Genomic DNA, 25,440 nt, shown 5'->3' with positions numbered 1-25,440 from the left:
TGGTTGCTTACAACCCACTCTAGTGAAATTTCCTCAAACGCCCGAGTGTGAAAACCCCCACAATTTTTTAGCTAAAACGAAAGTAATTATACGATTTCTAGTGGCATTAGCGCCATTTGTTGTTGACGTTGATGGTTGCGTATTGTCAATGGCGTGGCTGAATTGGCTGTCAATTATCGAACTCGCAATCATTTTGTTTGCTACACAGCTTATCTATATACACATATATACTTGTATATACATATGTACTATGTACTTATTTATATTTATGTACTATGTGCAATGAAAGCGTTGCAAATCCAAAATGAGCATTTGTGAAACAGATGTTTCAGTTGTTTTTCATTAGTAAGCGTTTTCGTTGTTGTTGCTACTTTTGGTGGCATGCTTTTGCAACCCACATTAAACATCCGTCCGTTTTCTCGCACACGATCAGATGTCTATTTACTTATTTGTGCGTAATTACATACATGCTTAAACGTAATGGTAATTGCAATTGTAATTGCTGATGATGTAATGTCAACACACTTTCGGCGCTACATTTACACAATGTTGACATCTGCTTTGTGAAATGCATTTGTGCAAAGCGCACACAGCGTAAATTTGTTTGAGCTAATTTCAATTGTTTCCTTTTTTTTGTTATTGGTTTTTAGTTTTGCTCCATAAAAAAGAGTGAAAAAGAATCAAGTGAAAATGAGCAGTGGAAGCATTGTCAAATGTATTTAAATTTGTCCCCAGATTTTTATCTCGGCCACATATTGCTTCGTGTCTGTTTTTGTTGTTGTTACTGGTATGGCGCCCAAAATGCTTTCATTTAAATTAATTAACCCACTTGCTGACCTCGCCAAAAGGCTAAAATGTCATCCAGGGTAAATGGTAGGGTGTCTGTCGAGTCTGTGAGACATTGATATTATTTAGTTAGCCTTTTTTGCACGTTGCCTTTTTATTGTAATATTTGCAATTTTTCGTGCGAAATGCGATCATTAAAATATACATATGGATATATTAATATCTAAGTATATGTGTATGTGTAGGTAATTAAAAAGGTGCAGTCTTTTCCGAAACTAGTTTGCATGCGGAATGTCGGAAGTATATACATATGTACATACTTACAATACATATACAGTTACTGACAATATAATAGAATCAAATAGATGGTTCCGAAATAATAGACAATTTTTATTATTTGTCGAATAGATTCCAATTCGTTTTGCCTGTAATCGATTTCTACAGTATTTATCTTTTAAAACACTATGATACTTTGTGTGTACTGCTTTGAAACCTCTTAAAGAATGTGAATTCAGAGTACTGGATGACAATTACATAGACATTTTATCAAAACGCGAACCTTTGAAGTCCTCTGTAGCTATTTAAAGAGAATTGGGTGAAGGAGTTTCTACTAGAACTGTTGCGAGTCGCCTTCTCGAAGATCCTTTGGTCCGATGAATCTGAAATAAATATCGTAGGTAACAATGAAAAAGTTTTGATTTGATGTCCGAAGAATGCTGAAATGAATTCCCAATACACGACAAAAAACTGTAGAAGATTGTAAAGGAAAAGTTGGGACCCATTAAACCACGAAATATGGAGGAACTATGGGATAAAGTCAAAGAGGCGTGGTACTCAATACCGAATTCGGTCTGTAAACCTCTATTGGAATCTATACCGAAAAAGTGCACTGCCGTACTCGCAAATAGAGGTTTTGTAAGAAAATTCTAACTTTTATGTATTTTTTGTTGTAATAGTCTACTATTTACGAGTTTTCGTTCCATGATTCTATTTTATTGTCAATTGAAGTTCCTGATAGTTCCTTTAAAAGTTGTCTGTTGTTAATACTCAAATTTATATTAAGTTATTTTTGCTCTTGAAATGTTTAAAATTAATTTTATTAACTATAAAAAATAATTCTATTTTATTGTCAGTAACTGTATATATATATATATATATATGTGTATGAGTTCAAGTACAAGCCTATTTTGTGACTGGCTGGATGTCTCACTTCTCTTGGTGCTTTTGCATACAAAAATTTTTATGAAATGCTGATTCATAGGGGATGACGGTTTTTCATAAGAGAGCTTATCTTATCTCATATATAAATATAAGTTCCTAAATAATCCATTTCAGATAAAAACATGACACTGCCATAGTAAACATATTTTTTACTCATTTAAAAATATCGCCATTATTTCTCCTATTTCCTCCTGTATTATCTGTAGTGCGTATTACCGAAGCTGATTCCGCCATTTTCCAAGAAACTTCCCAAATCTACTACGACATATCGGTTTATAGCTATGCTATCTTCCATACTTTCAACGCAGCTTGCTTATTTCAGGTAGCTTTGCGTTGAGTTCCGGTCATACTAAAAGCATTCGCTTTATTTTGGTATTTCACACTTATGGAAAACTGGCAACCTAGATGACAAAAATAAGCGAGGTAAAGAACCTGACCAAGAGCCACAAAAGAGCACTTAAGTGCTGTGAGATTTCAACCACCGCAAAGGTAGTACAAGATAAAAGTAAATAATGAAAAATGTAATATCATTGTAATCATCGTGCTTACGATTCTTATATACAAGTTTAATTTTTTTCGGGAGCGTTACTTCCTCAAGGCTGTTCCAAAATTGTGTTATGGTTTTATGCTAATGATGTTGTTGCTTTTCGAGGATTTCGGCCGAGTTTACAGTCACGAAGGGCATTTGTGATGCCACCAAATCTTATGTATGGACCAAGAAGACTCGTATATCGACAATTTATTTCAAGAAACATTGTAAAACATTAAACAGTTTTTTTCTATTACTGTATCGATTACGTTTGCGACAGACAGAGTTATGCTTGTTATGCTATGCGTGTTTAAGAGCCTGTAGCCGAGTCGTACAAGAAAAAAATATATAAACTTAGAAATGCATACATATATACATATAAACATTTCCGGTATCCTATAGACTTTTACAAAGTTTCGATATAATAATCCACAATTACGTTCCAAATAAAATTGTTTATGTGAAAAATGCTACGAACAACAAATACAAAAAAAAAACTGGAAACGAAAGCAAACATTTGCCATAATATTATATTGCGATGGATACTACCAACGGTTTCACGAAAGCTTTGTAAGCGCCACAAAGCCGATGATGACATTATGTGACGGGAGTATACGAAACGGCGCGTCTGTGGGGGTGTACTGAAGCGGCATTGTCAAATTTGTTAGACGCATACCAACAGGAGCAGTCAACACGCATTTGTTATATAGATTAACAAGCAACAATAAAAACAAATAAATACTTATAAAAATGTATACAAAGTAACCAAATAGCATAGGCGAACGCTGAAAAGAAATAAAAAAGTCCATAGGTGCAATGAGTAACAGAGACGAGTGAGTGAATCAAAAGAAACAGCAGTTTGGCACGCGAAGATAAGAACTTCGCAATGAGGTCATCGGCAAAGACGCGAAACCACACACACATGCATATATACATATGGTATATAGTTATTATTACCTAGTAAAAATTGTGTATATCTTTTGATCCAGCAATTGGCAGCTAGACGAAAATAAGTAACGCAGCGAAATGCGTAATAACCACGAGCCGGAAGCCGCTTTCATGTGGAACTACTAAGTGCTCTGGCGCTAAGTGGCAAAGGAAAGTGCTAAAAAATGATAATGTTGAACGAAACGCAGTCGAATAATTCGTCTGGGCACAAGTCTGCTGTTAGTATATACATAATTATGTACTCTCATATATACTATCATATATCTCTATGTATGTATATATAAAAATATATTTTGCCTTGATTTTAACAAAGCGCGTGTTGAACTTGAAATTTCTTTCATATTAATTTGTGTGTGCACACATACATTCATGCATATACTTGCAACTGAGCGTGAATTTATTTTCTTTTTTATATCGAAATAATGGAAAGTGACAAAAGTAGCGACGGGTCCAAAGAAATAAACTGTAAGCAGTGGAATGGAAGCGTGATTATAAAAGCTTTACGAGCTTCATGAATACATACTGCACACATATAGTACCTAGTGGGTTTGTACTGTAAAAGTGTTAATCATTGAAGCCAATTATAAAAAAAATGTGTGTAGTCTTGAGAAAAAACTCTCACTTATATAAAATGTAGTGTATTTTGGGGCATTATTATGTATGTACATTATCTAATATAATATGATTGCTGTGCTGATAATTTACTGCTGAATATATGATCGAGCTTCTCCTCCCATTTCTGGTGTGCCACTTGATGTTATCCGAAAAGAAGGAACGTATGAGCTTTTTAAGTTGACTTCATAAAACTAGTGATCTTTATGGGAATGTAAAGCTTTTCACCTATGTGTACCTATAAACATAGTACCACCACTTTTTCTTTCAAATAAGTGCCACAATTGTATTATTAAATATTGTGGTCCTTATGTAAAAGAAGAAAAATCTTTGATATCCTTTTCTCCCCATTCAAACTGACCTATCAAAACAATAATTTCCTTGTATGGAAAACTTTTTTATTTGGCAATATATGTACCTTCACGAAATTTGGCATAGCTTATTGTCCAAGGCAACGCTACAACTTCCGAATATATTGTTTAGATCGGACCACCATAGCATATAGCTACAATCCGAACTGTTCAATCAAAATCAAGGTAGAGTTCTTTATAAAAGATTATTGTTTTTTTAGCATCCTTATTTCAACTTGACGGTTGTTTATATCAAAAAATGTGGTTAGAAAGAACTAGCAAAATGTTTTTCGTTGGATGCAGTTCTTTAGGTCGGATACTTTTTCAGATATAGTTATACATATAGTTACTGTAGGAAATGCACCGGTTTTTTAGCCAAGTCTATTGAGCCTTGAATTCCGTTATCTGAGACTTTCTATTTACTATTCGAAAATATTCCAAATTTTTAACCTTTTAATTAACCTTTTAATGCTTAGAAATGTTTTTAAAACATACTAGAAAAATCCAGCAGGCATTTTTATGTAGAACTCTTCATTATTGTAGCACATGTATGTTTTCGAGAGTTTTTTGGATATGAAAATACCAAAATATCTATCAATATTTTGCAGCCAGTTTTGTGGGATAAACAAGTTTCTGCGCTCGAAATGAAAAAATGATGTTTTTGGTACGAAATATATTTTTTTATTCAATGTATTATACAAACCCTAAACTTTAATACACTTATTCCAATGATCTTCCAATTATTTTATGCCATCCCTATAATGACTTTCCGGAAGCTCTGCAAACTACCCGTCTTCGGCTGTAATAGCTTCTTCATTCGACGAAACACGCTTTCCATGAAGGAATTGTTTCAGGTTTCTGAAGAGGTAGTAGTCCCTGGGAGCCAAATCTAGTGAATACGGTGGATACCCAAGCAATTTTTACTTTAATTCGTTGAATTTTGTCATTGTTAAAACACCTTTGTGAACAGGCGCATTATCTTGATAAAAATTATTTTTGTTTGTGCTGCAAACCTTTTTTTTTGCTCACGATCTCTTTCAAATGACTTGTAAACAAATAATTAATTGACAGAATGACTTGTAACTTTGCATGTGCTCTCACGACAGATGTAACAACATGAGAAAAAAAATTTAGAGTGGTAGTGATATTTCTTGGTGAGACCAACCAACCCGTAAATATGACGCATCCTGTAATTTGATCGGTGTTGAATGAGACCAAATAAAAGTGTTAAAGGGTATAGCTTTTCTGCTGGCTATGCAGTAATATTCGCAATATATTACTTACGTCTGACTCTTGTATACATGTTCGCGGGGTGTCTACGTGCAACGTTACCAATCCAAATGTGGGGCTGACAGCGCCCATCTGCCTCTCAACAATAAACTCGTGCTTTTAATTAAATAGTACTTAAATTCTCGCGATGAAAGTTTGATATTCATTGGCTTAACAATGTAAATTAGTGCAAATTCGATGAAAGTTTTGGGGAGAATGGCAACCGCTTGTAAAATATGAAAATGTTGAAAATACAGTACATGTACGATGTACATATACATATGTAAGTAATAGCTCTAGTAAAAAGAAAATTATTATTTATCAATAGATGGTTTGGGTAATCTTTATTTCTTTTTGTATAAGTGCGATCGGGTTACACTATACGAGTATATATGGAGAGAGAGCAAATACGCCATATTTTACAGTTTTTCTTTAATAAAGGCGAAAACGAAAACCAGGCGTCTGAAAATTTGAATATTGTTTATGATCCTGATACTGTAACGGTCAGAAATGTCCAATTTGGTATCGTTGATTCCGATCCGATCCGGTTATCAAAAATATCGATAAAATAATGGAAATCATCGAGTATGATTGTCATGTAAGCACTGTTTTTTTCCCAGGGCGAAATATTGCACAGAAAAATTTACAAAAATTAGCGCTGATAAATGGCATCAAAATCGATACATTTCTGAAGCGGATGGTTAGTAGTGATGAACAGTGGATCACTTGCGACAATGTCAACCGAAAACAGTCGTGATAGAATAGCGGTGAGCCGACTCAAACGGTGGTCAAGCGAGGATTGACGATGAGTAAGCTTTAGCTATGTTGTTTGGTGAGATTGGCAGGGAATCCTCTACTATGAATTGCTCCCGCACGGCCAAACTCTTGATTCGGGCTCGTACTGTCAACAATTGAACCGTCTGAATAAAGCAATCGCCCAGAAGCGGTCAGCTTTGGCCAACAGGAGAGGAATAGTGTTTCATCAGGACAACGGCAGATCACACTGCCTGTTCATATCTATGGTGAATGATTTTGGTGGTTAAAAATAAGTCAAACTCAACTCGTCTCTTCATCCTGATCATGTATATATACATAACCATATATCTAACTTTATTAGTTTTATGTGATACAAACAACCCAACCGTTAGGTGAACAAAGCTATTATACTCTGTAACGACATGTTCCAAGTATAAAAATCAATTTATTTTATGATGGTTGGTAAAGAATTCAAACCTAGGAAGGGCATACCTCTAACCACTATCCGCCGACGGTCTTCCATAAATGTATGCAGTTTTGTAATAATTTAATACTTCAGATCTAACTGGAGTTAGTTGCTTTGGCATACTTCACTTATTTAGCCATTTCCAGCTATATAACTAAATGTACCATATATTTATTTGAGGAAAACCAAACTTTCGCAACCATGACCAAATTTGCGGAAATCGCTAGCGTCATCGGCATCGCCATTTATAACACATACCCATATTCTATGGCTCGCTGCTTTTTGCATAATTTTATGTGCTTTGTGGAGTCTAAGCACGCGGTTTGTGTTTACAAACTGACAATTTTGGTTGGACTAGTTTTATTAGTTAATCGCAATTAGTGAGATAAATAAATGGCAAAAGCGCTCATAGGTAACAGATAAATAAAAATTGAAACAAAAATATAACGAAAGTAGTTCGTGTAAAAATGCGAACATTTGCCTATTGCGCTAACGAAAAGATGAGAAAAGCGAAGAGCACATTCAAATGTGAGCTTTCGGAGACGTTGCTTTTGCGCGCAAATATGCTGATAATGCGATAATAATTGCACGTTGCACCGCCCACACCTTGCACCCGCAACACCTTCCATTCACCTACTTTAGCGATCGCGCATACATGAATTTGTGGTGCGGACAAATAATTATATTGTGTGCTTTTCTCTTTTCTATTATTAACTTGTCTCCTTTTATATACTTTTCTTCTCTTTATTTACCTTTCTTTTACATTTTTGTGTTACTGTTATTGCTGTTGCCACACTACTCACCTGTTGCTTTTGTTGCATACCAAATACAAAACGTTTGGTATTTGTGTCTGTGGTTAATTTCGCTGTTGCTGCTTGCCTGCATCGCCCACAACCAAAACAACCAGACACTACAGCATTTTAGGCTTCGTCGGTTTGCTTGTCTTTCACGACTTTTTTCGCTAGTTGCTTATTTACTGGATATTTAAATCTATATAAGTTACCTGTGAAGCCTTGCATAATTACAAAAACCAAAACAAGTAAGGAAGAGCTAAGTTCGAGTGTATCCGAACATTTTATACTCTTGCAACTTGCAATAATCAAAGCCTGGGAAATTCCTTCCGGTGCTGGGAAAATTTTATAATAAAAAATGTTGCCAAAGAATTTAAACATCCAATATTCGATGAATTCGTGAATAAATTACAAACAAATTTGGTATCTTCTTGACTTATATTGAAGGCCATAAGACTTAGCTTTGTTGCTATATTTTAGTTTGCGTCAGCGAAAATTATATTAAAAACTCTTTCAAATTTGATATAAATACATATGGGAGTAGGGATAATTAATCGGTCGAATAGGCTAATTTTATTATATTGATGTGTAAAACGTCAATCAGAGGATCGGAATTCAATATATTAGGGATATGAAATTTGGACCAAGGTATAGACCAATTCTATTCTAATTTAGCGCTAAACCACATCATTTTTAAGAAAACTTGTTCATTTAATCTTATTTAAATATCACACATTTTGACCAACCTAAACGATTAAAAGACAGGTGGAAAAACTGAAATCATTTTATGGGGTATATTGGGGTAGAGAAAGAAACGGGCTGATTGCACTATATGGGTTTCACGGCTTCAAAAAAATGGTTTTTATTATCTTATTTAATTCTATGACATCTCTAGAATATTGCCCTAAATTCTCAAGTTGATTCCAGTAATAGTTTTGGAGATACAGCTTTGAAAAATTGCGCGCTCGAGGTCAGCTATATATGACTGACATATTCGGCATAAAACTTGTTAAAATAACGAAGATCATTATAAGTAGTATATGGGAGTTGGGGGTAGTATTGACCCGATTTTATTAATTTTTGCCTATACCTCATTTTACTAACATGCCACAGACTACTAAAATGCTCCCAGGGTTTCACTAAGGTACCTCACATACCATCACATGGAGTAAAGTCAGCCGGTTGTTCGAAAATCCTGATATTAGTTATATTGGGGCTAGGTCAAGTTTTCGCCCAATTTTATCCATTTTAGGCACAAAGATACACTGTAATGATTAAAACATTAAGATAACTCACATTTTGGCCTATATATGCGGTATAAAGGTATATGGAAGCTAAACGAAGTATTGGTCCGATTCAACCCGTTTTTGACCTACTATAAGCGCACTATTCATGCAAATCTTTATCCCCATACATTCATTGTTTCTTGATTTGCATGCTGGAAAGTGAAAAAACAAATGGATTTTAAAATTGTGTTATATGGGAAATAGGCGTGGTTACTGTTCGATTTCGTCCATTTTCGCACTTTAGTATAGGAATGTTACATATGGTTGAAATTGATCGAGCAGGTCCCGAGATATGGAGTTTTCTCTAAAAGTAGGCGGGGCCATGCCCCTTGCCCAATTTTTGTTTTGACTGCTATAAAGCTTAATTGTACAATCATATGTGTAAATAGCCTCTGATAGACTGGTTTATTAAATGAGTTATCGCATTTTAGATGTTTTAATCAAAACCGTTATGTGGAGAGTAGGCGGGGTTTCACACCATCGGTAGGGGTGCTAAACAGAGTTGTCCTGAGTAAATTTGGTTATTATAGTTTTAGTGGTTCAGGAGATATGCACATTAAACCTCTAAGAGGGCGGGACCACGCCCTGTAAACTGCAGATGCTCCTCCCTAATGTATTTCGTTATACCAAATAACAGTCTTGTATCTTACTGTGGATCTTATGGTAGTTATGGCAATTTATTGGTTTTCGATTAATGGCGTTTTGTGGGCGTGGCAGTGGTCCGATTACGTCCATCTGCAATGCCAAGCTTCTTATGGTGCCCAATATTTAACTCGATTAGTATTGGGTGATACAAGCAACCGTTAGGTGAACCAAACTATTATACTCTGTAGCAGCATGTTGCAAGAGTATAATAATGCGTTTGTGTATAAAAATATTTTCTTTCAAGTATTACGGTTAACTGGCACCATAATTGACTGGCTCGCTGTTTCGTTGCCTGCGTTGCTTTGTTAAACATTCCGCAAAATTATTAGTCATTAGCTCTGTTTGTTTGCCTCATTATGTCGCGATATTTATTGGTCATTATGTGTGGCATTTGGTTTGAGCGCTCCATTTTCAGCTGAGTCGCCTCCAATGTCGCGGTTGAATCGGCAGTCAGCAACGAGCAGCTATTGTGCTTTACTGTTGTTCCCAGTTATTTGCTTTTAAAGTATATTTTCTCTTCTATTTTGTGGTTTCTTTAAGAACTCTTGTTCAATTTACTTGTATTGTGCATTTATACAATGATTCTCATAAATATATATCTCTATATACCTACATACATATCTGTCGATAATTTCGATGACGAATCACAATGGTAGGTATAATTGCGTCGAGGTTAATTGACGTGTTGTCTCATTTGTTTTCAGAGATTTATGGTAAAATTCAATGTGCGAAACCAGGTCGAATTCATCAAATAATCTTTGTAGCTTCTTGTTGCGATAAAACCATTTGTTCTGTCGTTTTTTTTTAAGTCCTGTTTACTTTGGAACGCACCTTGTATATATGTATGTATAAGTATATGGTATATATAAATTATCAGCATGTCGATCTGAGTCGATTTAGCCATGTCTGTCTCTCCGTCGATCTGTATATATGCGAACTGAGGAACTATTTTTCGAGATTTCGATCTGAAGTTTCGTACACGTTCTTTTCTAGTTTTCCAAAAATAACACAAATTGCTTATTGCAAACATTTGATATATATATATAGAATTATATGAGTATAGAAAGAGATATCCCATGCCGGCGTAGCACGAATAAACGACACATTTTAAAATCGGAAAATTTCTTATCGAACTACTTGCGTCCCGCATTTATTAGTTTTGAAAAAGAAGACACAAATATCCTTTTATTCAATAAGTATATAAACACTAAGAATTGTAAATAACGAAAAATACCAAACGACCTTCATTGCAGCGGTGGTCGTTCCAAACTATAACAGCAAACAACAACGAAGTAACAGTAGTTGATAGAACGACTAAAAACAATTAATTCTAACAACAATCTAATGACCAAAATTACCGAAAGATAATACAGTTTAATGGGTGATTTTAAATCCACACATACAGGTGAAAACGATTTTATAAAGTAGTGATGCACTAAGTTCGTCCGGAACACTTTTATTGTTAGGTAGATTAATAAAAAAATCTAATTTTTTATACTCATACAACCGTGTACATAAATTTTTTACTACTAAAGGGATGATATAGGCTCATCAGATTTACCGAAAATGATTTCTTATGCAAAACGATCTCAAAGCTAAATGCATGTAAACAGACGTAATTGCAGATATAAGACTTCGAAAGTCCACCAGTCATTAACTATCCCGATCCCCACAGCAATATATAGACGAGGTGTGTTAAAAAAATAACGGGAATTTTTGTTTTTTGAAAAAAATATTTATTGTTGTTGTTGTTGTCGTAACTGCAGAATTTTGCCAAGTTGACAGTCCTTGGGCGCAAAAAGGCCGGGTTCGTTCCGGTTACGTAGACCCAACTGTTATGGGAAATGTATTCATTTGTCATTGTCACGTACTTTAATGTAAGTTGTTGCTTTCAAAATAGTCCCCATTCCATATTATGCACTTATGCCAGCGCCTCTTGCAATTGCCGAAAAACTTCTCAAACTCAATTTTTGGGATAGTGTTAAGCTTATTCAGCGATTTTCATCTATCTTGTAAAAATAGGAAAAAGTCACATGGAGCCATCTCTGGCGAATATGGAAGCTGGCGCATCGTAACATTATTGGCCAAGAACTTTCACGAACAAATTCTTTGATCCATTTCTTTTAAGATCGCCAAGCTCTTAAAAACACGTCTAACCCTAGCGGCTGCCACAGACAAAGTAAGCAATGAATGCAGTTGAAAAGGGGCATTTATACTCTCTGAGCTATTTTCTGTACACACCTCATATGTATTCTATAAATATAACGTACACATATGTAAATATTAGGAAGCTTAACGTTAATATCGATTATTATAATATTTACCATTATAAGTTAGCAATAGTTATATTAAAATTACTTTAGAACAAGAAAAAACGTTAACTTCGGTTGCTCCGAAGCTATAATACCCTTCACAAATACAAAGTCCCCTTACAAGAACTTGATTTCGAACGCTCAATTTGTATGGCAGCTTTATGATATAGTGATCTGATCTGACCAATTTCTGTGGAGAATAATTTGTTGCCTTAAGCAATAACTCGTGCCTAATTTCGTGAAGATACCTCGTCAAATAAAAAAAATGTTCCATGCAAGCACTTTACTCCGATCGTTCAGTTAATATGGCAGCTATATGCTATAGTCATCCGATCCATACAATTTCTTCGGAGATTAGATTAATGCTTTAAATAATAATACATGCCAAATTTCGTGAAGATGCCTCGTCAAATGAAAGAGTTTTCCATACAAGCACTTCATTCTGATTGTTCAGTTTGTATGACATCTATATGCTATAGTCATCCGATCTGAATAATTTCTTCGGAGATTACATTGTTGCCTCAAATAATAATCCATGCCAAATTTCATGAAGATGCCTCGTCAAATGAAAGAGTTTTCCATACAAGCACTTCATTCTGATTGTTCAGTTTGTATGACATCTATATGCTATAGTCATCCGATCTGAATAATTTCTTCGGAGATTACATTGTTGCCTCAAATAATAATCCATGCCAAATTTCATGAAGATGCCTTGTCAAATGAAAGAGTTTTCCATACAAGCACTTGATTCCGATTGTTCAGTTTGTATGGCAGCTATATGCTATAGTGGTCCGATATCGGCCGTCACTGCCGCCGACAAATGAGCAGCTTCTTGGGGAGAAAAAGAAGTGTGCAAAATTTCAGATCGATATCTCAAAAACTGAGGGACTAGTTCGCGTATATACAGACGGACAGACAGACAGACATGGCTAAATCAACTCAGCTCGTCACGGTGATCATTTATTATATGGTCTGCGACGTTCCCTTCTGGGTGTTACAAACTTCGTGGCAAAATTAATATACCCTGTTCAGGGTATAATTACCACCGAGGTCCCTCTCGGTTTGCCGCTTACCTGGAACTGTTGAATCTCTTTTGGTATTGTGGAAAAGTCTGAAAAAATTTCTCATCTATTATTATTAATAATATTACCATCAGATATTTAGAGATTTAGAGCAAAATATAGTTCAATCCCTTTAACAAATTCATAATTTCAGATCAAAAAATATATTTACTATTTTGATTTCCCTCTCTTTTCATTTAGTTCAACGAGCAAAAGGTTTGCTGACGAAAGGCAAAAATGACACCAACAACTGCTTTGTCACAATATCGTTGGGCAAAGAAAAGTATCAGACGTCGGTCAAAGAAAAGGCAGAGATGAACGTCAGTTGGAATGAGGAATGCGAACTGTAAGTAACCTAGGACTTAATGCCTAGTGCATATGATTTCCACTATTGTAAAACAGCTTGAATTTTAACAACTTTGTCCTTTACCATATAGTAAAATTCCCGACCAAGGCAATCGTGCTGAACTCGTTCTGACCTGTTTGCATCGCAATAATCTCGGCATAGATGAGTTTCTTGGCCAGGCCACATTGCCACTCAATGAAATGGATGTATACGATCGTCCGCGTTCCAAATGGTTCAAATTGGAGAGTAAACCCGGGAAGGAGAAAAAGAATAAAGAGCGCGGTGAGCTGGAAGCGCGCATAACCTTCATTGTCAAATCCGGCTCATTGACCGATCTGAGCAAGAAGGAAAAACACAAGTCTTCCATTGGCCAACTGGCCTCTTCCGTGGGTGGCAGTTTGCTCTCAATAGGCACAATAGAAAAGCGCAAAGGCATTAAGAAGTTCGCTAAATCGATTGGTTCGAAAATGCATTTGCACAGCAAGAAGAAGAACAAGGATGGCGATGATGTATCCAATTTCAGTGGATCATTTGCAAGCATTGGCACGCCGAACAGTTCGAATGGCGGAAGTCGTCGTTACGGGCAACGTGCTGGTGAAGCTGATCCCGGTGTGATCAGTGAGGACGAGGATGAATTTGTCTTTGACAATTTGTCACACAAAAGTTCAGCAAGTTCGTTGAATATACGGTCGAGTTTACAACCACCCACACAAAATTTTGCGCCACGTAATCCTTCACCGTTGCTGAACAAAGTTGGAGGTAAGCTATCATCTAGAAGAGATTTGGTGGAGGAGGATCTCGCCGTAGATCCCGAATTAGAGGAGTTAGAAAATGACTTCAGCGTCCGTGCACGAACACTGCCGCCGCCCTCGAAACCACCACGCACACAACAACAACTCAACGACATGATAGCCTCGTCGCCGAAACAAAAGGAACCTGCCCTAGACGAATGGGAATCGAAATTATATAAACAAAGCTTACAGATTGGCAGTTCCGATTCATTGAAACGACGTTCTTGGGAGCAATCGCGTGTGCCCCTACCAACACCCAATGAAGAGGCCGAGCAGAAATTATCAGCAAATGATGATGAAAATATGATTGCAGAAAAGAAAGAAGAACAAAGTTTTGTGAAACCAGCAAATGGATTCTCTAATGTGAAAAAGTCACAAGTAAATGGCGAGAGCGATTCTTCAATATCGTCTTCAGAGTCCGAAGAGGACGAGAAAGAAATTATTCCTGAACCGATTAAAACCGAAGTCAAGGAAGTCGTTGCTAAAAGGCCACAAGAACTTATTATAAACCCTAAACCTGTGGCAGCTACACAAAATATTAGTTTACTTTCGCCAGATGAAGAGACAAAAGATTTCAATGAACTCAACGCTTCGTTTGCTAAATTCGAGCAACGCAATAAATCGCACTTATTTGATTTGGATACAGATAAGAAGTGGCACACACAGTCCTTCATACAGGCAGAATCTAAAGTGCCTTCTGTGCCAAAGGCCATGCCACGTAACCGTGAAAGGGAAGCGGAATTAAAGCGCGCTGAAGAAGAGCAAGAGCTCGAACTCAAACGTCAAGCTGAGGCGCAATCTAAAGCTGCAGCTGAAGCTGAAGCAGCGGCAGCTGCCAAAGCCGCTGCAGACGCCGCAGCTCAGACACAGACTAAGCGCCAGCGCCAAGCTGAACTTGAAGCGGCTACCATTGCCGCCGAGGTAGAACGTAATCGTCGCGAAGCTGCTGAGCGCGAAGAGCGAAAACGCGCCGCAGAAGATGCGCGTCTCGAGGAGGAGCTACGCAGAAATGAGCAGCGGTTGCGCGAAGAAGAGGAGGCTTTACAAGAGGAGTTGCGCCAGCGTGAAGAGGAGAAACGACGCGAAGCCAAGCGACGTGAGGAAGATCAACGCATATTGAACTTTGCCAAACGATCAACATCACTCGAAGAAGAACAAAGTCCTTACAGTAGCACGCCCGAGCAATCACCAAGTGACATTGTTAGTGAGAAACGCGAAAGGCGCTTGGGCAAATTCAAGTATCTGAATAAGCGAGGTGAGCGTTTGAGAGGGACGGTGTGCAGTGGTTGATGAACGTTTGTTGTTGTTGTTGGCTGTGGCGGCTAACGCTGGCGGATTTGTTGCAATTGAAAGTGAAAACGTGCGTGTGTATGTGTGTACACACTTGCAAGTTCGCAAAAAAAATCGAAAAGAAAGCTTTATGTGTATAATGTCTTAATTAATTAACATGGCTTTTAAATCTGACATGACTAAGAAAATAAAAAAGTCCTCCCAATATACATACACCAGTAAATGTTGTGCAATGTCAGCATTAAATGCTTTGACCTGATTTATTTCGTTTTAGTGTACATATATATAGTAATTGTTGTGAAAATTAAATGCACGCTTTTATTGTAAAGCCAATCAAACGCAAATCCGCCAGTGGATTTCATTTGTGCGCTGTCCACACATAAACGCAAATATTCATCATCACTCACACTCACATACATATATATTATCTATTTAAATACGCATATGTTTTAATTGGGTTTAGCAAGAGATTACATGCAATACATACATACAAGTCCATATATACTATGCGTGTGTATATACAAAAATCAATCATTTGCATTAAATTTGCACTTTTCATTGTTATTTATATAAATTGTGGTTTTAATTCATGCATACAAATGATTTGAAAAGTTTTCCATTAAATTAATTAATATCTTACAGAGAAAAGCGAAGATAATCGCTCCACACCAAGTCCAAAAGCCAACGAACGCATTATAATTGGACATGAGAAGTCCACATCACACGCGGAACGTCGCTCGGAGATATCCGCCGCACTGGCCAAAAAATACGAGGGCAAATCACGAGAGGTTGAACATAATTATTTTCCCCAAATGTCTCATTGTATACTAATTTTTCTAAATTCTATTCTAGGAACTCATGCTGATCGCGAATGGTATGGAAAATGAAGCGTTGTTGCAACGTCAACGTGTCAAAGAACTGGAGGATTACCTGGATAATCTGTTGTTGCGCGTGATGGAGACACATCCAAAAATCTTACAGAATCCCTACTCACGAACGACATCGGCAAAGAGGTATATAAAAGTTGCAAACTAGAAAAAGTAATTGTTGTATGACTTTTAGTATGTGCTGTCAATTTTTTTTTTGTTATTTTCACTCTTTAATTGCATTCACTCTTTATCTTTGGTTAATACTTCATACTTCCATTTTATTACACTCCATTACTAAGCACCTAATTTATTTGTAAATGCACCTACACACGCTAATAAAAATCGATGCTTCGAGTTAAATCAAATAACTACACAGAAAATTAAAAAGAAAAGAACGCCGAGACTTAAGTAGCAAAGGGTGGGTTTAAAATGGTAAAAGTTAAGTAAAGATACACATTTAAAGAATAATTTCTGAGATTTTCAAAAAAAAAAAAATTAAAACTCCGTCATTGTAACGTCATTTCCGGTGACCCATCAAAAAAAAAGGTGCGTCCGCGCTGTCAGCATAACTCCTGACAAGATCATCTAAAATGAAAATAAATAATATGTGTTTTAGTTAAGACCATAAACTCGTACTTGAACGAAGGAAAAAAAGCTAAAATTGGAATTTTGGCAGACCTTACTTCAACATAAATAAAAATTGCGGTCAAATTTGTTTGACATTTTTTTTTTAAATATTTGTAATTAAAAAAAAAAATCTTTCGTCCAAGTACGAGTAAATTGTATCTCAAACACCTGTATTAAATTTCATCAAGATCGGTTGAGTAGTTTTCGAGAACTTTTGACAACCGACATGAAAGCACATTTCGAACAAAACGCGCTTAAAGTTTTAAGCGACCATATAGCTAACCTCAACTTGAGAACTTAAGACAATATTCTAGAGTTGTTATAGAATTAAATAAGACAATTAAAAATCTTTTGGTTTTTTGAAGCCGTGAAATCCATGTAACCCCTTAAGGGAAGATTTCTTCCGTTAAGAAAACAGTCGGGTCTAGTGGAAATATGCCGCGACTTACAAATATCTAGTCAAGCACTGTGCAATTATCACCTCAGAAGTTTTACCCAAACTTAATTAGGTAATGTTTCCTGTCACCACAAGCAAGGCAATTAAATTTTTTTGTTTTTTTTTTGGAATCGAAACCGAAAGTCTTAATTATAACAATTTTAAATTTTCTAATCCCAAATAACGGATTGAAAAATTAAAAATAAATTTTAATACCAAAAATCGGATTAAAAATAAAAAAAATGAAATTTAAGTGCCAAATACTGGATTGATAAAAAATTAAAACACCAAGTTTATAATTAAAGAAATTTTGGTTTTGAATTTTAAATTATTTTGCGCTTGAATACTTCGGGTCCTACCATTTTGGTTATTTTTTGTTTTTAATAAAATATAAACTCAGTTCAGCACTATTTGTCTTAGTTACATCTAAGTACTCTTACTGAATATTGCGAATTTTGGTTTATAAATAATAATTACAAAATTTTGGTTTAAAAATAAAATTTTTATTTTATATTATCGATGTTGAGGTTAAAAATAAATATATTATTCCTTAATATTCTTATATTCTATATTATATTTATAGATTTGAAAAACAAAAAAAATTGTTTTATATAGTTCGGATTAAAAATTGAAAATTTTATTTTTTAATTTTAAAGAAGTACACAAACGCGAAAAAAAGTTAATTCTAAAACAATATTTTTTTTAATTCTTAATTATATCCTTAAGATTGAAATTATTCTTTCTTACTTTTTAATCCGGTAGCTTGGATTAAAAGTTAAAAATAAGCAACAAAAAACAAAAATAAAAATAAAAACAAACGGCATGTGTTATTAACTTGTTTTTAATCCGATATCTAGTAATTAAAGGTTTTTTTTTGTATTTAACAATAGCGTATTTGGAATTACAAAATAAAAAAAGAGAATCAATAAGTTGCAACAACATAAATTATTACAAAAACTATAAATAAAATATATAAATTAAAAACTACGTTTAAATGGATATCAAAAATCTGGGCTCTTAATTATAAACCCACACTTGTGCCGAAAAATTACTACAAACACTGTTAAGATTTTTTTGTGGATTGAAAATAAAACAAAGGTCTTTCAAAACTTTCTTTGACGCTGAAAGAATTTCTTCGCCGCATGAGCTATTCGATTTGGTAATCTCCAACGCTTTTCGAATCTAAGACTGTTAATATTAAAAATATTTGTAAATGTCCATAAATATAAACTGTTCATGTTAAAAATATTGATATTTTTCGATTATACAATATATTGGCTGAAAAATTTAAACAATTTCAATTTGCTTTACAAATTTACAAAATAGATATACAAAAAAGTTCAGTTCATCTGTCAGTTAAAACAAGAGATTATCATTCATAAGGAGCATACAAACACTTTTAAAAATTTTTCTGTGTACTATGAATAAACTTGTGGAAGTAGTCGAGTTACGTCATTAGACCTCTTCAATTGTTGTACAATAACGTTCTTGATACTTTATTATTTGCAAATGCATCAGATCCGCGATTTAACTCTTTTTTACGAACCATTGGCAACCATGTGAAAAAATTTTCAATAATGACTAAAAATACTTCATTGATCCACAATAAATATTTCTAATGATGATACATCTCAAATTGATTAAACTAAATCTTTATGCTAGATTCTGTGTTAAATGGTCGTCCATGAAACTTTCAAACTTACATTATTAAAGTTAATATACTTTTGAATTTAATTAATTTTATGTAAAATTCAGATGAATTGTAGATCATAGGTAATATACATACATATATACACTTCCACTATATCAAGCCAATCGGGTTGCTATATTAGTATTATTCAAAGTACTAACCGTCCGAAGCTTTAACATTTTGCTTTTGTGGATTCCATTCCAAAAGAACTGCGCCGGCTTGACGCCCAAGAGTGAATCAAGCCAATTTTCGGTACTCAAAAGATGCAAGGCGGGTGAGACAAAACTTTCCTGCTGCTGTTTTCCAAATAGTTTTTAACCAGTCTTGCAACGTGAGGCCGAGCCTTGTCAAGATAGAAAATTATTGCTTTGTGTCTAGTCGCAAATTCCGAGCGTTTAAGGTTGTCGTAACGGATGTAATTTTCATCACCAGCCACAATCCGATGCAAGAACTAAATCATCCTTCAACGTCTCTTGACTTTAATACATATAGCACACCCAATCTCCTTGCTTTTGAATGTATCCGGCTGATTTTAAAAGTTTTGAAATGGCTGTTCGAGTGACTCCCAAAGATTTTCGCGCTCTTCTTGTGTTTGGCAACAATCTTCATCGAGTAATGAATGGTACCTCGTTATCAAACATTTAAGCCGCCAAGGCCGTGCTTCGTCTTCTAAGCTAAAATCACTATTTTTAAATCGTGCAAATCACTTTTGGATGTTTACGCTTCAAATGAATGGCATATAATGAAAAAGATACACAAGGATATTTCTAACGCATGTTCGGAAAATTTGGATAATGGAATAATAATGAAGTTACCCCGTCTTTTGGCAAACCGCACAAATATAGTTATAGACCCAACATAATTTACCATAAATATTTAAGTTCGAATGTAGGTACTTGTAGATATTTGGTATGAAAATAAGCTACTGGAAATTTGTAAAAAAAATACCTTTTGTGGCAATAAAAATTAAAATATTAGTAATTTGGTAGGTAGACATGGTCGCTCGACTTATCATTCGGGTCTACATAACCGGAACGGACCCACATTAATAAACAGGATAGAGCAGGCAACTCCGAATGATTTGGGTAATTTCTTTGCCGCCTTAAAGACATCAGCAATTTTTTAAGCATTTTTTTTTAGATAACAAGAAATAATTTCCATTTCAATACATCTTTTATTGATTGGGCTATCTATTTTAAATTCAAATTGAACTGATGGAATTTAATATTACGTCATATTAGAAATAAGCGTAGTGGTGGCCCAATTGAACCAACATTTTAAAGTATCAATACTTTTCATACTATAGGGGGTGTCGTTATATAGCTTCAATTTCACATTATTTGGAGAAAAATCAATCATCAACAATATGCTGCTCTTGAACGTCATACCACATACCATTGATATTCAGCTCATTTGATTTTTTTTCATGTTTTGCTCATTCTCCGAGCATCATACAGATGGACACATGTAATTTAATCGAAACCTTCATTTCATTTAACATTTTTTTATTTGATTATTTTATGGTGTTCCAAACAACCGTTAGGAGAACGTAACCCATCTACTCAAATAACATAAAACTTATAAGGTTTTCAAACATTATTTTCATAAGAAATGGTCTTACATGCTATTTATATTATTTATTACATTTCCTTAATTTCCCACTGTGTTACGCATCTAACTCTACCTTATCCTTTATCTGTGTCATGTCAAAAGTCAATTTGGAAAGCTAATCGAAATCCTCTCAACTCAACTGTGTAACTATGTTTCTCATATGCACCCGTTTCACATTTTTCGTTTGCCTTTTACGTTTCCCTGTGATTGTCCTATTTATTTGAAAGTTTTGAATGCAATTTCCAATTTTTCTTTTTTACTAATATATTTTTCATTGCAACGCCGTTATGTTGTTTGTTGTGCTCTTCTTCAGTTTTAAAAATTACATCAATATGAATGACTTTTTGTGAAGAGAGTGTGAAAGAAAGAAAGAAAAATTTTGCGAAGCGCGAAGTATTCCCAACCGATTGGCAGTTCGCATGTCATTGCCAGGACAAGTAAGCAATTTCATTACAATTTTTACCCAAAACTACCGTTATGGGGTGTATTTATAATTTATTTACTATTATTTTATACTTTAATAGTATAAATAGTTTTGTTTAAGGGTATAAGGTGACAGAAAAATTCACCGCTCATTAATTTTAGCTTGAGAAATGCAAACCAATTTTTTCCTTAACAAATGTTATGACTATTAATTGTACGATTTTCTATTACTAAAAAAATGTATTATGCTTGAAAATGCTATATCACCACTTCCAAATATTGTTTGTTTCAAAAAACTCTTGTTTTTGCAAATTTATTTAAATCTTTGATTTCTCTTTGCAGCGGCTGAACATTAATGAAAATATCACAGTTATTTATAGCAAATAGTAAAGTTACAGGCTAATTAAAAACAAAAACAAAAACAAAACGTTGAATAATTACTCAGAGCGCCTTCCAAGCAGCAGAAGCAGAAGCATTCACGAAATCGATAAGAATATAAGCGCTGTTAACGTGGAGAATAATCACCGAGTTGCCTTAGAGTGAAAATTCAAAGTGCTTTTTTAGACTAGATATATACATATATAAATTTACACAAAAAAAAAACTATAGCAATGTATGTAAAAAAATATAGGTGTGAGCATAAAATAATTTTGCAATCAATGTCATTTTGTTAGTTAGAAATAATTTTGTTTCTACTAATACAGTTAAATTATTATAAAAAATTTTTTTAAGTAAAATAATCACAAAATGTAATTTAAAAAATTAACGGTATTTAATGCAGCGTACTGCAAAAACGTATACACCACAACTCAAGATTTAATGATTTTAAATTTTACGCCCAGCAACGGAAAGAAGGCTAAGTTAAGTTACTTTATTAATCAATATTAGAAATAAAAAAAATTATAATTTTTGTGAAAAATATACTTTTTTTAACCACAAAATCTTATGTTTAGGAACTGTTTGACATTTGTATACGCGAGTGACAGCTGTATGCAATGCAATAAACCGGCAAAAACAAAGTATAACTATTTACAACAAAACTCGTACTACACAAAAATCAACCATTGCATTTTTGTATGTAAACATTTTTTTAACACTTGTAATTATGACATAAAATTAAGTTAAGCAGTAATTTATATTTACACTAATATTTGGACATTAAATTTAGTATTGCATTAATATTTGCTGCAATTTAAGATTATTAATATATTTTTGTTAACGCATTTAAATTTTTTGTGTTTATTTACATTTACATATACTCGTATATTTTTTGTATCTTTCGGTCTGGATAATTTTTTGTTGCTGGTATAAAATTATATTTAAAATAATAATTTTAACTCTGACATTTATATCTGTTATGTGTATGTGCTAAATTGTCGCGATATTGTAATTTAAATCTAAGTAAAAAAACTATTTAATAAATATAAAATATTTCTACCAAAATTAACTGTTTCAGTACAAAAAGGTTAACTTCGGCTGCACCAAAGCTGTATTGCCCTTCACAAATGCTTTCTTTCGTTCTGTTTGTATGGCAGCTATGTGCTATAGTGGTCCGATATCGGCCGTTCCGACAAATGAGCAGTTTCTTGGTAAGGAAAATACGGATGCGCAATTTCAGATCGATATATCAAAACTGCATGTACATATACAGTGGACAGACAAACTGGCTTGGCTAAATCGACTCAGCTCGTCATGATCATTTATATACATACATACAAGTATATACTTTATAGTCTCCGAAATTTTCTTATGGATGTAACAAACTTCAAAGTATAGAAAATGGAAATCTCCATTGCGCCTGTGATTATGCTATTGTTATATTGTACAAAGAGAATGTCGGAAATTAGCGTGGACATATCATATGATATGGACATATGAATTCATTTACGTTCTCGGGTCAAACCTAAAAGGAAATTATCAGATATGTTAACTATAAATTTTTATTTTGTCTTCGTCGTTCTACAAATTAAAGGAAAATCAGTACAGCGATCAAACTTCTATTGCTATCAACTGCGTACAATTAGTAGTGAAATATGTATTTGTTTTTAATTTTCTACAAAAATTAGACTACAAAGAAAAAATGTCGAAAAAAATCTTGTAAATAATTTCAAGGCTATTTAATGTTTGACCAAATCGGAAAGTAAGACAATTGCTCTTACTCAACACATACATGAATGCATTTGTAAGCGTGAAGAAAATTGCTCTTTGCATTTAATAATAACAAAACCGGAACGTGAAGAGTACGTGATATATGTTCTCTGATCAAAATGTTAATTTTCACTTGACTACGCTCTCTTTTTTGCTTTTTTCTCATTTAAGAGCACACTGCTATGATCCAACAAAAAATCGATATAGTGAGCCGCTAATGTTGTGTGCCCAGCACTGCCAGCAGCGAATGTCCACTATTCGCTTAATTTGACTCGAGCAAAACCATCGGTATATTCATTAAAATAGTGTGCCTACAGTAAATACTCGATAATTGGGACCAAAATTTATTGAAATGTAAAGATGTACTTTGTAAGAGTATGGTAGATTTAAATTTAAATCATATGTTTCGAAGCAAATAATTTTAGTATTATAAAGATTTTTTTATTTGCAAGAATATCTTTAAATACAAATTTTTCACAGGACGTGATTCTCACATACACACTTCTTTGGTATAAAAAGAGGAAGTATTGAAAGGTTAAGGTCGCTGTAAGACTTGACATTATTTTGGCTTAAAGTAGAGTAGCAGTGAGAAGAAGGAGCAGTTCGGAGTGCTGAGTTGGCAGACTTGAAACTTTAAACGCATTCGGTCGAATGACTTGAAATTTGTAGGGTACGTTAAGCACATGTAAAGGTATGGAATGAACTATTATCAATCAAAAATTGCAACTTTTTTTCCAACTATCTACCAAAAGTCCAATTTTTGGTATATTCGTTTGATAATAGTCCATTCCGTGCATCTAGGCCTACAGATTAAAATGGCGCTAATTTTTTTGCTACGATTGCTTTTGCGTTAATTCCAAAATCCCATAATTTTCGACAGAAAACTTTCTAAAGAGTATACAAAAGATTGTTTACCTATAAATCGTTAGCTGTTTTAGACATCGCAGTTTTCGGCGAATCCCGAAAATCGGAGTACTACCACCTCCTCGAGAAATATACAACCTGGCGCGCATTAAACTTTAAATGCTCCCGACCATGTTGCCGTTAACAGCTTCAATTTTGTGTTAACAGCCCAAAATAACTTGTCCTCAGCCCACATTATACATATGTATGTGCTAACGAAGTTGCAAGGGGTTGTAAACTGAAAAACTGCAGTATTTAAATGAATTTAATTGAAACATTAAACACCTCTGATATCACCACAGCTTATTGTTTGTATATGCAGTATTGTGTTGAAGGTAAGTTTTCAACTGCTACTCATAGTATCCTAATTTATTTAAGGAAAACCTCTTAAGTTTTATCTCTTTTACCAAGAAGGTCTTAGGAAAACTATCAACTCTCTTTCATTACTGAGTCTAAGGCAATCGGCCGACCGGTCTTAAACTACGCTGCACCAATATGGTCTAGATGTAGTGCAACGCAGACGAAGAAGCTTCAGACATGTCGAAACACTGCACTCCGGACTATCACGGGATGCCTCCTGAAGTCCCCAATCGAACACCTACATAGTGAGGCCCGTATGCTTCCGAGTAAGGAACATAACGAGCTCCTCTCCAAGCATTTTCTGCTGGGATGTAGAAAACACCCCTGAAGTCGTCTACTTGAAGGACCCGCCTCCTAGGAACATCCCGAGATCCTTCCTTGATTACGTCGACGACATTGGACAGCACGCCAACCAGACTTCGGGCGCAACGAACTTTAGACTCCGACTCCTTCTCAGTTAATGGCGTACTTGAAGTCAAACTACCACCCATCGCAGACGTAGAGCTCGATAAAGATAGACTGAAAGTTGAGGAATTAACTGCGACCTATGGTCTATTGTGCCCTCTCCTGTTATCACACTACCTACCTAGTTAACTCAATCGAATCAATCAGGGTAATAAAGCTGCCGTGTTATTGATTGAGATGTGTTGTCTTACCGATTTCATTTGCCTGATAACCTGACTCCTTCCGGTGTCTCTGCCTCTGGATCGCAGAACCGAGACATATTTGTAGAACAGAACACAAGTAGTATAAAAACTACTACAAGTACTTTGTTCACCACACAGCAATATAGTAATAAAGTCTTATTGATCAATTCTCGAACAAATATTCTTCTTCTGTCACTGAATTCAAATTATCCATGCACTACTGTAGAGCTTAAGCAAAATTTACACGCCAACGCTGGTTGGTTCGTC

The 25,440-nt window shown here is 34.7% G+C and overlaps 1 protein-coding gene across 4 annotated transcripts in view; it reads left to right on the top strand.

The window, feature by feature from the left end:
- The window catches only part of Rip11 (Rab11 interacting protein), a 42,742-nt gene extending 21,200 nt beyond the window's left edge, over positions 1–21,542 (top strand). For 2 of the 4 annotated variants that reach the window (XR_001330651.3, XR_001330653.3), the window contains exons 3-8: positions 13,234–13,378; positions 13,470–15,424; positions 16,102–16,247; positions 16,312–16,472; positions 21,006–21,129; positions 21,458–21,542. Coding sequence is in view for 1 of the 4 variants with exons in the window: in XM_014232085.3 (XP_014087560.2) it covers positions 13,234–13,378; positions 13,470–15,424; positions 16,102–16,247; positions 16,312–16,472; positions 21,458–21,464 (2,414 nt within the window). In the remaining 3 variants the exon portion in view is untranslated. The remainder of the gene's footprint in view (positions 1–13,233; positions 13,379–13,469; positions 15,425–16,101; positions 16,248–16,311; positions 16,473–21,005; positions 21,130–21,457) is intronic. The other 2 variants (XR_001330654.3, XM_014232085.3) reach the window with 2 other exon arrangements.
- Positions 21,543–25,440: the final 3,898 nt, after the last annotated feature.

This window comes from Bactrocera oleae, chromosome 5, assembly GCF_042242935.1.
Source record: "Bactrocera oleae isolate idBacOlea1 chromosome 5, idBacOlea1, whole genome shotgun sequence".
Taxonomy (NCBI): domain Eukaryota; kingdom Metazoa; phylum Arthropoda; class Insecta; order Diptera; family Tephritidae; genus Bactrocera; species Bactrocera oleae.
The sequence above is the reverse complement of the archived record's forward strand: the minus strand, read 5'-3'. Positions and strand labels throughout refer to the sequence as shown.